This window comes from Panicum virgatum, chromosome 9K, assembly GCF_016808335.1.
Source record: "Panicum virgatum strain AP13 chromosome 9K, P.virgatum_v5, whole genome shotgun sequence".
Lineage (NCBI taxonomy): Eukaryota > Viridiplantae > Streptophyta > Magnoliopsida > Poales > Poaceae > Panicum > Panicum virgatum.
This window is the reverse complement of record NC_053144.1, coordinates 54,519,084-54,536,673: the sequence shown is the minus strand read 5'-3', so window position 1 is coordinate 54,536,673 and position 17,590 is coordinate 54,519,084. Positions and strand designations below refer to the sequence as shown.

Genomic DNA, 17,590 nt, shown 5'->3' with positions numbered 1-17,590 from the left:
GATTGCTGCAATCTAAAAAAATCTTCCCTCTCACTCACCCTCTAGGTGCTCATGAGTCTTGATTCTTGATTGCATAGGGATGCACATACACATACAGATTGCCTAATGAAATTCTGAATTTAAAACGGCTACTACGTGTTAGATTTAGTCCCACATTAGAAATTAATGATGGGAGAGCACAACATATAAGGCGGGGCAGTCTTCACCTATCAAACTAGTCTTTTGGGTTGAGTTAGGCCTGAGGCCTTGGTTGGTTGGTTGGGCTCCGGTGGACCTAGGCCTGGTAGGGCGCTGGTTCGTGAGTATAGCGGGCCAGACCTGTTTACACTGCGCAATCTAACACTACGTCCATGCTACGCAAAGATCCCACACAACACTGAAACCGACGACGCTTAATAACAGTAGAGCCCGTTCCTGCAGTACCGAACGAAATATCTGCCACGCCTGACGTGGCACGGACGACGCCACGCGACACCGCCGCCGTCAGATCATAAGTGCGGCGCCATCGATCGAGATGAGGAAAACGACTAACATTAGTTTGCCACCGAGCCACCGTACAAAACCCCTTCCCCTCTCCGTCACCTCCCCGGAGCCGCCGCCGCCGCCGGCGCGGGTTTGATCCCTCGGTGACAGCGGCGTCTATGCGCTACAGCCGGCGCGCAGCGCAGCGCTGACGACTTCCCTCGGCGGTTTGGGCAGGTCAGGTGATTAGAGGCTAAGCACTTGCTTCAACCGATCTGTACCCTGTTTCCTTTCTTCATCTCGTGTTGAAGCACGGGCCCGAGCTGCTTAACTGGTAGGATCATGGTCTCGTTCTGGCGAGTTGAGGCTTGCGCTTCATATGCTTTGGCATGGTTCACATTGTGGCATTCTGCGGTTGACGGTGGCACCATCGGTCCGTCCTGTGCCCTGTTCCCTGTTCCCCGTGCCCTGCAGCTGTTCGATGAAATGCCTAAGCTAGCTTAGACTACTCATTATGGAGGCAATTTTGCCAATAATATAGGACGGTGCTGAATGCATTAGCTACTACCCCTATGCATGTTATTTGTATATGTATGTTTCTGCCTGGTTGATTGTAGTGTATTTTAAAAACAATTTGGCCTTCCTTTGCAGACTTTGGCATCTGCGTTTGGACTTAATGGACTTTTTGGATGGCTGTGATTGAATAGATTATGAAGGAGATGCTCTCAAATAGACTTGCTCCCTTCATTTCCAAGTGTTGTATTTCTAGCCTTCGGACATCCTCACCATCTTCATCCTTCTCCTCACTGTCCCCAATACAACCATGGTTATTTATCGGTCTTGGCAACCCTGGAGAGAAGTACCAATCCACCAGGCACAATGTACGTTATGCACCTTATCTTGTATTTCAAAATTTCTCAGGGTCTCATCATTGATTCTGAGGTTTTATTGCAATTTGCTTTCTTCTAGGTGGGATTTGATATGATAGATGCATTTGCACAGTCTCAGGGTATACCGTTGGCTACACATTACTTCAAAGCACTATTTGGTGAAGGTTTGGCTCCATTTCTGCACGAAATGCAGCTTGTATTTTGTGATGCATGTTCTTGATCCTTAGTTCAAGGGTTAAGTGAATTTGTTGTTCTCACCTCTGATGCAGGTATGGTTGATGGGGTACCTGTTCTTCTTGCCAAGCCTCAGACTTATATGAATCTCAGTGGAGAATCTGTAAGCTGCACTTCTGGGAGTCTTTCCTAGTTCTCCTGCACTATACTTTCCTATTGTTGCACGATTTGTTTCTTTCACTGATTTTCGAACTTCTGGGGCTTTATTTTGGTTGACGTAACTAAAATTTAATCAGAAATTTTAACTACTACCCCTTGAAATTGAAGTACCGTCACATAGCATGCAAGCATAATCATGCCAGTTCTGTTCAGTAATAATATTATTGATGTAATATGGTTCTTTTATTATCTATATAGGTTTCTCTAACAGTTGTTGCTTATTGCAGGTTGGTCCACTTGCTGCCTATTACAAACTGCCACTTAATCGTGTCTTGGTGGTAAGTGTTTGTTTCTAAATTTTGCTAGCGCACATATATGGCAATCTGATTTCTGACGTGTGAGTTTTAGGCATTTGATGACATGGACTTACCATGTGGAGTTCTCCGTTTACAGCCAAAAGGAGGTTTTGGACGGCACAATGGGTTGGTAGAATTTACTTTTATTTGTTTTGTGATAGAATCTTCTTTCTGACAAAAGTAGTTTGTCTTTTGAAAGGAAAACTATCTTTGCTATGTTTAATTGCACATATTAGCAGAGTCGTAACTACTTATCAGTTAAAAAAAAGTGTCGTCGTCTTTGTCCTCTAATCTATAGTTTATTGGCAAGATTTTAGGAGACACTTATCTCATGAACTTCATAAACAAGGTGCTAATAACCTTCAGTAAGCAGAGATGACAGTATTTATCTTCTGTAGTTTTGTAGCTACTCCCTCCATTTTTAAATATTGATGCTTAGGAAAGGCTGATCAGTTAAATTTTTCTTTGGTGTGGTATTCATGTATCTGCCTTTGCTATTTATTTTTCTTTTCCTTTTTTTGTTTCCTTTTCTTGCTTGTACTTTCCATTTTGCACAACTTGAGGCATCTAATTAGTTCTCTGAAAAAGTTGCTCGTACTTTACAACAACCTTAATCTGTGTGACAGCATACTCCCTTATGTCAAATATTGGATTTATTTTTGGTTTCGCAACTTGGTGTGAAAAATAAACCATTAGCTATATGATATATGTTGCAGATAAGAGGTTTATCTGATCTTGACAATAAATATTTACCTTTAGTTTACCAGGTTGAGGAGTGTGATATACCACTTTCGCCAGAATCGAGAATTTTGCCGATTAAGAATGGGTACTTTCTACACTTTCGGCACTTATAATTAGTTTATTTTTCTTGACAAAGAATTCATCTTAACTTATTTAGGAATTGGACGGCCACCTGGCCAGATGGATCCTAAAGCTTTTGTTCTTCAGAAGTTTAATAGGACTAGTCGTGAACGGGTAATCATCTCCTCACTAGTAACTATTTTTTATACCTGTAGTTGTTTTCATGTTATGCTACTTCTTTTCATATTATTTGAACTTTTCTGTAGCTATCAAAGAACTACGAAAGATTCATGTTAGCACATTAGTTGTATGGTTAGATAATTTTGTCATCTGGTCCTATTAATAGATTTTTTTTTAATTTTCTTGGACAGATATGACCATATAATATTGATTCCACTGTTCCAGAAAACTTGTATGATATGTTAGGAAGTTTTAGATTTAGTCTAAAATTCAACATAATCTTGGTAAATCTCCGCTATACTATCTGCAAATAAGAGCACCTTATTGACACTGGAAAACTTTCTAATTTGGTGGGCTCTGTTACTTGCCAGCAGTCTGACTGTACATTCCTGAACAGTTTTAAACTTTTAATGGAAGCAAGCCAGCATAGGGAATATGGTGATGCCTTGTTCAATGTGTGTGCTGACTGCTGAGAAGATTGACTTAATCTTGTAGTCAGCTTGACTTTGGTGTCAAGGTTAAGGTTCAGGTTGCGATGGACACTTTAGTGAATTATGATTAAGGCTGTGTTTAGTTGCGCGTTGTAAAGTTTTTGAAAAGGCATCTTTCTACATTTGAAGTACTAAACATAGACTAATCACAAAAATAATTACAGAACTCGTCTGTAAATCGCGAGACGAATCTAATGAGCCTAATTAGGTTCATTAGATTCGTCTCGCCATTTACAGACAGAGTCGCAATGCGTTTTTTATTTCGTCTAGATTTAAGTCTCCATGCAGGTGCCGGAAAAAAATTGGAATTTTGATTTTTGTAACTAAACACGGCCTGAGCTAGATCTGAACCAACCTCTTGAAAATGGTGGGCCTTGAGCTTCCTTAGTGTCATAGCTAATGCTACCATGCACTGGAAATTAAACTGCTAGATTAAATTGAAGTTGAACACTCCTTGCCAGTGTTATCGGACGAAAGGATGGGAAGGACAATCTCATATTGTAGAGGTTTAAAGAGTGATGGTCATGGACTCTATACATTTATATTAGTGGCATTTTGTCAAACACATCAGATCTGAGTTGATCATTGTGTTGCGACAATCTATATTGTATGGTATTGCACAGAAATATTTAGATAAGCATCTTTATTCGCTGTCCTGCAACAATCAAAAGCTTATCGTGCTACGTTTTGTTTCATCCTAGATTGATTCAGCTATAAAAGAGGGAGTCAATATTTTGAAGATGGTGGCCACCAACGGTTTAGCAGAGGTAGCAAGATTGTCAAATGCAGATCAGAAGTATAAGCATCTGAGATCACATGATCTTCAAGACTAAAAATGACTAGACTCTGCTTATCTAGTGAACTGGTATTTCAGCACACTTGGTGCCCCTCGTGCTCTTCCAGTACCTCGGTTGGTGGCTGGTCTGAGAATCTAGTACACCCAAGTATTCTCCTCGATACCCTCTGCAGGATACATCTCTTTGGTGCTGGATATGGAGTTTTTGATGTTTCTCTATGGTCAATTTCAGTTGACTCGTCAGTTATTGACGTTGAACTGGAAGTTGATGATTCAAGTTCAAAGCTTCTGATTTAGAGAGAAGGAAGCATGTTTTGAGGAGTCAGCACTTAGCCATACAATGCCTTGAACTATTTTTTTCATGTTGGGGAAATCATAATATTACCAGAATAACATTTGGTGTGCACTTAATAAATCTTTAAGAAATTGATTTCGTGCGTTGTATGATGTAATGGAAATAACATGAATGTGCATGATGCTTATGGTATTCATTGTCATTTTCCCTTGAGATGTTCAACTGAGCAAATCCAAACATTATTCTTTAGTACTGCTGCCTAGTCAAATGATCCAGATCAAGTTAGATGAGTATGGACGTGTGGGATTAGTCTGGTATACAGTATACTGTGAGATAGGTTCCCCCTCTGGCCTCTCTAACTTCCATGATCAGGAGGAAACTGTAAATCACTTGTTGCTCACCTGTAATGAGGTGAAAGAAATTGGTAGAGTATTTGGCTCGCTCATTTCCATAATATATTCTCATTGAGCTAATCTATATTTGTGAAGTATGATTTTCTTGCATTGTTTTGTCTGGTTGATTGTGTTGCTTTTTTTTTTGAAGAAAAAAAGAGGGATGGTTTTGCTGCGGTAGCACATTACTTTGGTTTGCCATGGCCCATGGGCACTAGTGGAATGTGAACCTTCTAAATGTAAAACGTTGAGGGAATATTTCCATACATCTTACTAGCAGAGATGCTTGGACAATAGAAAATTAAAACCAGATTTAATCATACTTATCAATTCAAGAATAATATCTTAAATAATTATCCCATGCAACAATATAATGACGACACGGCAAGCAATACTTAGAGGAACAATACCTCCTAGTGCATACACGAAGCCTGATGATTTTGCAACAAATAAAAAAAAGATTATCTGTTGATGATGCGTGCCTCACTCTTAAATTTTCATAATTGTTGCGCTAGTATTAGAGGGGAATATGCTTGACGAATTGGCTCTCCAGAGTCTCTTTAAATTCCTTGCTGTTTGTATAGCCGTCTCTCTGGTCGAGGAAGATTATCATGATGCTCATTGCAAAGTTTGCGACTCGTTGCAGAACGGGAAGTGGCGGAGAACGATGGTCAAAGAGTGCTTGGTTTATTGTTTTCCATGCAACGTCAACGAAGGAGCCGATCTTGGCCACGACAACCTCGCTAGTGACATTGTGCTCCTTCATGTAGCACTCCACAGATGTGGCTACATCCATTTTGTCCCTTCCTCTCTGTGAACAAGATGTAGCTACTTAGTTGAAAATGGCAGTAATTGATCTGCTTGTGGATATTAAGCCAGTTGCAGTTCTTTTATTATGGCTGCATGGCACTTTCACTTTAAAAAAACCAGACGTTGGTTGAACAAACATAAAAATTCATGGCCTTTCCCCGTTGAACCATTTAACATGGCGAAGCTATTCGTAATGTCTCAACAGATACATTATTTTATTTCCTGATTTGAAAGAGAGAAGCCACTTCTCTATTTGTTACATGTTGTATAAGAATAAGATACCAGGGCCCTTTCACCCCAATTTCAAGTACCACTAGATTAAGAGCCTTCCTTTTAGTAACTTCAAAACCATAAAACAGCTTTTCCTTTTAGTAACTTTAAAACTGCGAAAGGGTCTTGAGCCCAGTGGTTACAAGAGCCTCGGTAGCACCTTAGATCTTGAGTTCGACTCCATCAGGATAGGGTGTGAGTGTGCATGCATTATGAGTGTCTGAGTTGTACTGTGTAATCTAAAAAACTTTAAAACAACTTTTAATTAGTGAAATACCTTAAAATCTGCCATGTCATCCATGAAGCGTGACACCTCTCCACTAGCTCTTATGGCATCAGTGTGACCAATAGCCCATTCGAATGCCTCCTTGGTTGCAACATCACCCATGCCCACAAGCGACCCAACACACATCACTTGACCACCCGCCGATATGGCGGATACATTCACATGATCTTTGAAGCTTGGTATGTACTCGTGATGAGACCATTCCGCTTCTTGGAGATAACTTTTGGATATAAGCTGGAACTGGATGGCGAAAAAGTATACAGATAGTGTTAGTATTTAATGATCATTGAGCGAGGTGAGAGACTTGAATCTCAGTGAACAAATAAACGAGCTACATCTTTTACTTTCCTTTCCTTTTCTTTTCTTTTCTTTTCTTTTTGGCAAACTAATTAAAGGTGCTACATCTATTTCGATCTCCTAAACAGCTCCATGTTAGATTCTATATATAGCTTAAGAAATTTCCCTTTAGGTTTACACAAGGCTTTTTATGATACCTATAGGCACGCAAGGATATTTCCATCACCTTTAAGATTTTTTAAAAGAAGGAATGCAAAGAGTAAAAGAGCCACCATTAGCTTTTGGGGATGATAGTTGTTGTTGCATACCGCTTTCCTAACATAAGCAACACGGTACTTTTCATGTGGTTCCAACTCATCCTCAAATTCCTCAAAGTTTCTTGTCACCTTGAGAAAGAATTTCTTCATATACTCAGGTAGAAAAGAAATATTATTCTCATCCCATCTGCATGCATGAATACCAAGCATTTAGGCCACTTATGGTCACATTTCTCATTATCATACTGATTAGTTCACACCGTGTTATTGGATCTTATGGATGTTTTGAACGGGGTGAAGGATAAGCAAAGACCAAACCACCTTTCTATAGCCTTGGTGAGGTCCCGGCTCTCTTCCAAAGTAGCATGATCATCATAAGTGTCATCTAACAAAGATGTTAGTATGAATAACCTGACGAGGATCATCCGTGCACGTGCATACTCTTGCTCGTAGTACATGCTGTAAGCCCAAAAGTAACACTCAACAATCCGATCCCTCACGTATTCTAGACCAACGTCTTCAGAAAGATCCTTCCACCACCTGGTATAAATTAAGTACACATATTTAACAATTTTATCTCTAAAAGGCCGTGAAAGGCAGTATACTTATCAAACTAGAACGTGAATATCTATAAAAAAAAACTTAAACACCATTTCCTTCTTTTAGGACACATTCAGTGCAAGATTTATTTCTGCCCAGGTGATAGTACCTATATATGAATATTTCTGTTCACAAAAAGTAGTGTGTGAATATTTCTCTTGCAAGTTTATTTCATGGCATCACAATTTTTAAGATACTCTGTACATGTATTAAATAAACTTCTAAGGTATAGTAATGGTATGAATCATGTCCAAGGTGTCGTTTATACCATGTCTGAAATACTTACTGAGAAATTGTCTTGAGTTCCTTTTGGTGAAGACGCTGAAGCAGGTTAAAATCTAGCTTGGCAAGCTCCAATATGGCAGGGTTGTACCTTTGCTCCACACTGTACTCTTGCATATATGATACTGCTTCTACTCTCTTTAAGGTCCTTGGCAGTGGTATTTTCAGGGCACGCGCAACTTGGTCTGCTAAGGGGGATTTGAGACTACTTTGTATCAATTCTAGATGTCGCCTTGCAAACATCAGGGCTTCTTCAAGTGCACCCTCATTATTGTGAGTTAGAAGGTTAGCTGCATTGTATAAACTTAACAGGCCCTTTGGGTCATTAGCTATACTATCGATAAAGCTCCCATCTTCAAGCTTGAATCTGTCGAATTCATCTGCAGAGTAGATACATGTAAGTTATTTTTTTTCAAGCATTTCAGTGCACCTTTGGGGTTAGATCTTACCTGCAGGAACCCAAAACCCGTGCTGCCTAAGCAAGCGAAAACGAAGGGAAACTTCATGAAGGTCTGAGCTATTGAATTCATCCCTTTGGTTGTGGATGATGCTTAAGGTGGTGGCTATTTGTTCTTGAAAATGGTGATCTATTCCCAAACGCTGCAGAACATCTACCAGGTCCAGTTTTTCCACAACATTCTTGCAAGCCTCAAATAGACCACACACTTCCCCTTTCAATTTGTCGGCTCTCTCGATCATCTTTTCTTCTGAAACCTGCCATTGTGAAAGGAGAAGCGAGATCACTGATCGGTTGGTACATAATCACACAAATTAAGGTGTTTGTTTGTGCATTTAGAAATGTGCTGACAACATATGACTATGGTCCATTATTAATCGTAGTGGAATAATGTTAACAATAAATCGCATGCAGAGGTCTTGTGAGAAGATATGGAGTGACTTTATACCTGAGAAACAATTGCAATATCAAGTTACTTATTATAAAACAAATGTAGGAGATTTAACGTTATAGAACTGAACTCCATGCCAGACAAGTTTGTTGGGATTGATCTCGCGACTCGGCCCAAAGGTCGAGTCGGACTCCCTCAACGCGCCCTGATCGGGGGCGCCCAGCGCTATATAGAACGGGAGAGGTGCCGGGCTCGGGTCACGAGGTTCCCTGCCGCCAACGGGAAGCTCCGCCGCCGCAGTCACGACGTCTTCCTCCGCCAACCCCATCATCGGCCAGTGCCGGTGGAGGCCTGAAGGACGCCGAGATCTACGCCGTCCGCCGCCGCCGCCGGATCCGCGCCTCGCTGATGCGGACTTCCTCGCCTCCATCCTTGACTCCATCGATGCGATGGCGCCCGCCGGCACCAGCTCGTCCGCCCCGCCACCGACCGACGATCTGCACCCTCCTCACTCTCTCTTTCCTTTGTACTAGTCTAGGTCATGAATCTCTTGTTTCTACACTAGAACCATGTACCCTATACTCGATCTTGTATGCCTAGATTTGATCCAGTCAAGAACCCAGTGCCAAGAAATCTAACAATGGTATCAGATGCCCGATCTAGTGCATAGATCGGGTCTTGGGGAAGAACAGAGCGCAGAAATACAGAACCGATTTCGAATCAAAAGAAAACTCCGAAACCCTAACCCTAGAAGTCAACGAATCGAAACAAGAACCCGAGAAAGGGGGGCTTACCTTCCTCGGACGCCGCCGTTCACCGGCGTGCGGAACAGAACACGGCCACCGCCGCTCGCGCGCCTCGCGCAGCTCGCCGGCCGCAAGAACACGGCAAGGGCGCCACCCACTGTAACCTCAACGGCCGCGCGTTCACCGAGCGAGCGTTGCGCACCGGCGAGGCAACCGCGGCAGCGCCGCCGTCCTCCCTGGCGCCGGCCGCCGCCGGCGCCACCGCCTCCGCGTGAGATAAGAAGGGGGGAGGAGAAAGAATGAGCTAGGGTTTTTGGGGGAGCTGGCGTCGGCCCGCCTTTTGTACAGCTAAAACGGCCGGAGAGCCGTCGGATCTGATTCGACAGCCAGCACCCCTCCGTGCCGCAACGGGCCAGATTCGGCCCAGGCGGGGCCGCGGCAGCCGCCACTTTCCCGGCCCAGGCCCAGGTTGCGGCTTGTGCGCGGGGGGGGGGGGGGGCGCCTGCGCGGGGCGTGGGCCGCGGGCCGTAAGCGCCGTGGCCCGCTTGAACAGTAATAGAAACGAATTTTTTCTTTTATTTCAGAAGCATTTTGAATATTAGTTTGAAGAATTTATTTAGAATCTATTTTCTGCAAATAAATGCACCAACGTGCATTATTTTTTAGAGCAGAAAACCACATAATTATGCTTTTGAAATTTAGAATTTTTTTTACACGTTTCCACTACAAAGAATTTGTTTTGTCTCTATGTTAATTTGAACCAACGAGATAATTGATATAGAGGAATATAGAATCTATTTTTTTTAGAATTTTCAGTATATCATGATATTGTAATTTCTGACCAAAGTTGATTTTGCAATATTATGATTTTGTTCAGAATTTTGTATATATCTTTTTCTGCCCAACAGTGATTTAGATTTAATGTACAGAATATCGCATGTTTTAATTTGGACCAAAGTTAAATTGATACATGCATATTATTGTTGTCCTCACAAATTTTTGTATCTGAATTTCAGGTTCGAATACTATGAACCTTTTGAATGGCATCCCAGAATTAGATGGCAGAAACTATGGGAAGTGGTACCTGAAGCTAGAAATCACTCTGGTGATGGCCAACATAGATTTGGCCATCAATACGCCTCAGCCACAAGAACCAGAAAAGTCCGTGAGGGCTCAGAATGAAACTGACGTTGCATTCCCTGTTTGTCAGAAGAAATATGATGCAGATAAGACCTTGTATGACAAGGAGATGGCATCGTGGGTGGATTCCAACCGCAAGTGCTTATTGATCATTAAAGGTTCTATCTCAGACCCCATCAGAATGGCAATCACTGCTTGCCCCACCGCTATAGAATACCTCCAGAAAATAAAGAGTCAGTTCACTGGCTCTTCAAAGGCTTATGTTGCTACTCTTGCAGAGCAGCTAATTACAAAGAAATACACTGGTGGTGGAATCAGAGATCATATCCTAGAGATGAGCCACATGGCCAACAAGCTAGCGACAATGGATATGCCTTTGCCAGAACCATTCCTTGTCCAGCTTGTTTTTAAGTCCCTTCCAAAGGAGTTTGCGACTTTTCACGTCAATTACAACACCTTTCCAGAAAACTGGGACATTGAGAAGCTGATTGCCATGTGCACTCAGGAAGAAGGAAGGCTGGAAAACGCCAATGGTGGTGGTGAACTTGTCTTCCAAGTCCAGCATCAGAAGAAAAAGAACCTCCAAAAGAATTACCAGAACTACAAGAGGCCCTTCCCGCTAAGCAAGAATCAGCATGAAAGTGGTCCTTCCAGACCGCCTCCACGCGAAAAAGATTGGTCAGACTTCCCAGTTGATAAAGACCAATGCCTCAAATGCAAGAAAAGAGGGCACTACAAGAGGCAATGCCCAGAATTTCTCATGGAGCTATTAAAGAACGGTGAGGACACCATTACTTTTGTAGATGAATCTCTGTTTTTGAATTATGATAAATCCACTTGGTGGATTGATTCTGGAGCAACTGTTCATGTTGCTAATTCATTACAGGGGACAAGTATGAGCTTGACCCTGCCAAGAGGAGGAAGAAGAATTACATAATGGCTTTGTACTTCATTTGAAAGATGTTCTTTATGTACCTTCGCTACAAAGAAACTTAATTAGTGTGTCTAAGTTGGATGGTGATTTGATTACTTGTCATTTTGAAGATGGCAAGTGTGAGATACACTTTAATAAAGAATGTGTTGGTCTTGCCTTCCGATAAGACAAGTTGTACTTACTTTCATTATCTGAGAATGTTAATGTTGTAAGTTCTAAGAATGAGAATTCCTCCTATGCAGGAATGGCACTAAGAAACGTAAAAGAATTGATGCAATCTCATCGAAATTATGGCACTGTTGATTAGGCTATATTTCGAGGGGGAGAATAGAGCGCTTAGTAAAAGCATCAATTCTTCCACCGTTAGAATTTTCAGATTTAGAACAATGTATCGATTGCATTAAAGGAAAATACGTCAAGAACATAAAAAAGGCGCCAAACGAAGTGAGGGAATTTTAGAAATAATCCACACAGATATTTGTGGACCGTTCCCTGTCACTACTGTAGATGGCTATGATTCATTCATAACATTTATAGACAATTATTCGCGTTATGGCTATATTTATCCAATCAAAGAACGATCAGAAGCGTTGGATAAATTTAAGATATTTAAAGCAGAAGTAGAAAATCAACATGATTTAAAGATCAAAATTGTCAGATCCGATCGTGGGGGAGAATACTAAGGTTGGCATACCCCGTATGGCCAAGTTCCTGGACCCTTTGCAAGGTTCCTACAGGAAAATGGCATAGTTGCCCAGTATTCCACACCGAGCGAGCCTCAGCAGAACGGAGTAGCAGAAAGAAGAAACCGTACCCTTATGGATATGGTAAGAAGCATGATGAGCTACTCCACGCTACCGATTAACTTGTGGATGGAGGCGTTAAAAACCGCCATCTACATACTTAATCGCATGCCAAGTAAATCGGTGCCGAAAACACCGTATGAATTATGGACAGGAAGAGAACCCTCACTTAGTCATTTTCGAGTGTGGGGCTGTCCGGCTGAGGCCAAAGTGTTTAATCCAAACATTGGGAAACTAGATCCCAAGACAGTCAGTTGCCATTTTATTGGCTATCCAGAAAAATCAAAAGTGTATCGTTTCTACTGCCCTGACAGACACACAAAATTTGTAGAAACAAGACACATTGTCTTTCTAGAAGATCGGATGATCAGGGGGAGCATGGTAGCCAGAAAAATGATCTTGAGGAAAAGCGAGTATTCGTCCCTACTCCGATGACTCAAGAATCTTATTTCTACTTACCTGTGGATGTGGCACCAGCAGTACAAAGCACTGCAGTGCCAATGCCTGTTGTTAGTTCTCCTAATGTGGCAGTGAATGAGAATGAGAATTTCATTCCTCATGCTCAACCAGAACCCGTTGTCGCGGATGAGGGGGAGCAACAGCAGCCTCCTGTAACAGAAATACCAGTCGCAGTGGCCCCACAAAGACCACAAAGAACTAGAAAATATGCTATTTCTGATGATTACGAAGTCTATAATAGCGAAGAAATACAAATTGAGGGTGATCCCACCTCATTTGAAGAAGCCATAAAAAGCGCAAATTCATCCAAGTGGTCTGTAGCCATGGAAGAAGAAATGAAATCAATGAGTACCAATAAAGTTTGGGACTTAGAAGAAATTCTCAAAGGAGCCAAAACAGTAGGATGCAAGTGGGTCTACAAAACGAAGTGTGACTCCAAAGGGAATATAGAAAGATATAAGGCGCGACTCATGGCAAAAGGCTTCACACAGAGAGAAGGAATATATTATAATGAGACCTTTTCTCCGATCTCATGTAAAGACTCTTTTAGAATAATAATGGCCTTAGTGGCTCATTATGACCTAGAATTGTATCAGATGGATGTGAAGACGGCATTCCTAAATGGGGATCTATATGAAGACGTCTACATGGCACAACCGAAAGGTTTTGTTGTGGAAGGCCACGAAAATTTAGGGTGCCACCTAAAGAAATCAATTTATGGCTTGAAGCAAGCCTCAAGGCAGTGGTTCTTGAAATTTGATGAAACAATCAGAAAGTTTGAATTTAAAGAAAATGAAGAGGACAATTGCATCTATGCAAAATTTAAGAATGGGAGATATATCTTCCTTATCCTGTATGTGGATGACATCCAGCTGGCTAGCAGTAATGTTAATCTAATACTGGAGACAAAGAAATTTTTGTCCTCAAATTTTGATATGAAGGATCTTGGTGAAGCTTCATTCATTTTAGTAATTGAAATTCACCGAGATAGAAGAAAAGGGGTATTAGGATTATCACAAAAAGTATACCTCAAAAAAGTATTAAAGAAATACAGTATGCATGCGAGCAAGCCCACACCTGCTCCAATAGTCAAGGGCGACAGTTTCGGAAAACATTAGTGTCCCAAGAATTAGTATGAGCTCGAGCAAATGAAGGCAGTGCCTTATGCTTCAGCTGTCGGAAGCTTACAGTATGCACAAGTGTGCACTCGCCCTGACTTAAATTTTGTTACCGGGTACTTGGCAGATACCAAAGTAATCCAGGCATAGAGCACTGGAAGATGGTAAAGAAGGCTTTACGCTATGTAAGGGGAACTACTGGCCTCATGCTAACGTATAAAAAAACAGAATCTCTAGAAATAGAAGGATATTTAGATTCAGACTTTCAGGAGATGTAGATGACAGAAAATCCACGTCAGAATACATCTTCACTCTTGCAAAAGGAGCAATATCGTGGAAAAGCTCTAAACAGTCAGTTACAGCATCTTCCATGATGTACACAGAATTTGTAGCATGTTACGAGGCCTCCGGGTAGGTCACATGGCTCAAGAAATCCGTACCTGGTTTAGGAGTGGTCGACAGCATAGAAAAATCACTGAAGTTATACTGCGATAATGAACCAGTAGTATTTTACGCTCATAACAACAAGTCGAGTGGTGCTGCCAAACATATCGACATAAAGTTTTATGTTGTTAAGGAGCAAGTCCAGGATGAAACAATTTGTTTAGAACATATCAGAACAGACAAGATATTAGCGGATCCGCTTACAAAAGGCCTACCACCCAATGTGTTCAGAGAACACTTAGCTGACATGGGTTTAAGGAAAAGCCTATGATTCCTGGACGAAGAATGGCGCAAAGAAAAGAATTTCATTTCAGATCAGAAAGGTGATTGTGGCTGTTAATCTGACAGTAATAATTGTCATGACGAGACACGCTCTATACACTGATCTGTGATGGGATGATTCAGATGAAGAACAAAAATAAGAAACAAGAAGAGATCAAGGGGGAGAATGTTGGGATTGATCTCGCGACTCGGCCCAAAGGCCGAGTCGGACTCCCTCAACTCGCCCTGATCGGGGGCGCCCAGCCCGTCTGGCTGGTGGGCCCCCGTCGCCCGCGCTATATAGAACGGGAGAGGTGCCGAGGCTCGGATCACGAGGTTCCCCGCCGCCACAAACCCCTCCTACAGAAACCCTACGATCTAAGGTTAGCGTGAGACCGACGGGAAGCTCTGCCGCCGCAGCCACAACGTCTTCCTCCGCCAACCCCGTCATCGGCTAGTGCCGATGGAGGCCTGAAGGATGCCGGGATCTACGCCATCCACCGCCGCCGCCGGATCCGCGCCTCGCTGACGCGGACTTCCTCGCCTCCATCCTCGACTCCATCGACGCGATGGCGCCCGCCGGCACCAGCTCGTCCGCCCCGCCACCGATCGACGGTCTGCACCCTCCTCACTCCCTCTTTCCTTTGTACTAGTCTTAGTAGTCTAGGTCATGAATCTCTTGTTTCTACACTAGAACCATGTACCCTGTACTCGATCTTGTACTCATAGTGAACTGGTGAAATTTAACAAAGTTTTTATAAAATTTCATAGTGAACTGGTGAAATTTTATAACCGAACATGCATTCAAATTGCAAGTGTACTCATATATCCCCGGGGACAATGGAATTAGGCTTAGGTAGGGAAGCTAGCAGGAAGCAAGTGTATTTGCAGTTGGAAAAAAAAGAGAGATGATACTAGCTAATTGATGTATGAAAACACATGCCTGCAGTGGCTCTGGGATGTAATTGATAAAGAAATCCCCCCACACACTGGGATGAACCTCAGGCGCTGCCTTCCAGGATGTGGCCGCCTCATCGCTGCTTGTAGTTCTAGGTGCCATTGCTTATGGAGTATCTGTTGAGTTACCTGTCCCTCTCTGTGTTGCAACTTGACCAGTGACCAGCAGGATGGTACCAATTTATAGGCAGCTGGCTGCAGGGTGTGGCACTGGCTATGACCCTGTTTAGTTGAAACGCAAAATTTTTTGTGAAAGAATCTTGCTAATTTAAAGTACTCAATGAAGTCTATTTACAAAATTTATTGTACAGATGGGTTGTAAATCGCGAGACGAACCTAATGATGCTAATTAATCCATAATTAGCAGATAGTTACTATAGCATCACTATTGCAAATCATAGATTAAGTAGTCTTATTAGATTCGTCTCGCGATTTACAGCTTATCTATGTAAAAAGTTTTGTAAATAGATTTCATTTAATACTCCATGCATGTGTCGAAACATTCGATGTAATGTTTTTTTTGTCTTTACCGGGTTTATAGGGTGGGAACTAAACAGGGCAGATGTCGTGATGGAGAACAGATCGAGAATGGGCATGCATGCTCACATGGGGGCTGATTGGTTGTCTGTGCCCGGCCGCCTGGCTCACGCCAGCCATCCAGGCCTGCGCTGGCCAGCTCGCGAGCTGCACCAGGCTCTTGTTTGGTTCACGTTTCCATGCGTCCAGACAATCGGAGAAGTTGATCAGTTCGCTGTTCCACTAGGGGTGTGTTTAGATACCTCAAATTTCTCCCAACTTTCTAAACTTTCCATCACATCTCCATCACATCAAAACATTAAATATAGCAAATGACTCATGCATGGAGTACTAAATGTAGGTAAATAAAAAAACTAATTGCATAGTTTTGATGTACGTTGCGAGACGAATCTTTTGAGCCTAGTTAAGTCATGGTAGGACAATATCTATCACAAACAAACGAAAAATGCTACAGTGCGCTATAGTGTTTTTCCAGCGATACAGTGTTTTTCCCAAGGGAACTAAACACAGCCTAGCATGGCCAGCTTCTTTCATTTGTCTGCGCACTGCATGCCCCAGCCAGGCCCGTCAGATATGAGCGATTTTTGCGCTCCTCCGCCGGAGCCAGGCTCGTGGGTGTTTTTTTTTTTGAAAAGAAGTGGGTGCTTTTTGCACCGCTGGATACAGATCCACTACCTCGTGCAGACTGACCAACAAGCCCCTTGATGTGTGCAGCCATGCATTATGATCCATGGCAGTCTTCGTGCTTGCGATTCGAGGCATCGATCAGTGGCCGCCATCAGACAGCATGCAGGACCAGAATCCCACGACATGAATCATCGACCGTTTCCTGCTGCACGCCGGGCGCGTGGGCGGTGGGCACATGTGACATGTGTTTGGTTTGCGGATCACGTGGGCTACGTCCATCCTAGTTTTTTTAAGTAAAGTCCATATTTCAACCTCCAAATATCACGTTTGTCCGATTTTCAACTTCGAACTACAAAATCAGACATTCTGCACCCTTAAACTGTTAAAACCGGACGAAATACCCCCCTAACCCAAACTATCGTGATTTTGATCCGACGTGGCATATGGTTTTGACAAATCATCAGTGGGACCCACATGTCAAACCCTTATCCTCTCGTCTCTGCTCTCGTCGGCCCCGGGCTCCTCGCCATGGCCTCCTCCCTCCCTTCTCTCCTGGACTCCTTCCTCCTTCCCCATCTCTCTCGCCAGCGCCCTCCCTCCCTTCCTCCCTCCTGGAGCTCTGCCGCGCCGGGGAGATGGAGTTGCGGCAACCCTTCCCTCCTCTCCTCCCCTGCGCCGGCTCCGCCCCATCCCCAGCTCCATCTGCCGCCCCCCTGCAGCTCGCATGCAAGGGTGAGCGTGAGCGCAGGTGGCGGCGGCAAGGCAGCGGCAGGCGCATGCAGACGAGTGACGCGGCAGGCGCATGGCCCACCTGTCTCTAAGAGAAAGAAAGGAGAGGGTAAAAGGAGAAGCTGACGTGGCTACCGGCGCCACGTGCACGGGTGACGTGGCTGAAAAGCAGGGTGGATTGGGCTCATG

The 17,590-nt window shown here is 43.1% G+C and overlaps 2 protein-coding genes across 8 annotated transcripts; one reads left to right on the top strand and one right to left on the bottom strand.

Annotated features, from left to right (window-relative positions):
- The first annotated feature begins 537 nt into the window (after positions 1–537).
- On the top strand, positions 538–4,815 carry LOC120652372 (CRS2-like protein, chloroplastic). Of its 6 annotated transcripts, XR_005666551.1 has the most exons (10): positions 538–699; positions 1,114–1,343; positions 1,432–1,516; positions 1,622–1,689; positions 1,973–2,023; positions 2,094–2,171; positions 2,801–2,867; positions 2,940–3,016; positions 4,215–4,457; positions 4,542–4,815. XR_005666551.1 is itself a non-coding variant. In XM_039930172.1 (9 exons), the coding sequence occupies exons 2-9, from the start codon at positions 1,173–1,175 to the stop codon at positions 4,344–4,346; spliced, it is 717 nt and encodes a 238-aa protein (XP_039786106.1). In that variant the 5' UTR covers positions 538–699; positions 1,114–1,172; the 3' UTR covers positions 4,347–4,815. The 6 variants fall into 6 exon arrangements, 5 of the variants coding, with proteins under 5 accessions (XP_039786106.1, XP_039786107.1, XP_039786103.1 ...); XM_039930172.1 differs by having other exon boundaries at positions 2,094–2,167; positions 2,809–2,867; positions 4,215–4,815; XM_039930173.1 differs by having other exon boundaries at positions 2,809–2,867; positions 4,215–4,815.
- Positions 4,816–5,292: 477 nt separating this feature from the next.
- LOC120652371 (tau-cadinol synthase-like) lies at positions 5,293–15,667 on the bottom strand. 2 transcript variants are annotated; one of them, XM_039930167.1, is made up of 7 exons: positions 15,495–15,667; positions 8,248–8,512; positions 7,803–8,178; positions 7,238–7,456; positions 6,968–7,103; positions 6,354–6,602; positions 5,293–5,807 (listed from the first exon to the last, which is right to left on the bottom strand). In XM_039930167.1, exons 1-7 carry the CDS (start codon positions 15,609–15,611, stop codon positions 5,514–5,516), a joined length of 1,656 nt encoding a protein of 551 aa, XP_039786101.1. In that variant the 5' UTR covers positions 15,612–15,667; the 3' UTR covers positions 5,293–5,513. The 2 variants fall into 2 exon arrangements, with proteins under 2 accessions (XP_039786101.1, XP_039786102.1); XM_039930168.1 differs by lacking the exon at positions 15,495–15,667 and adding an exon at positions 9,441–9,668 and having other exon boundaries at positions 5,320–5,807.
- Positions 15,668–17,590: the final 1,923 nt, after the last annotated feature.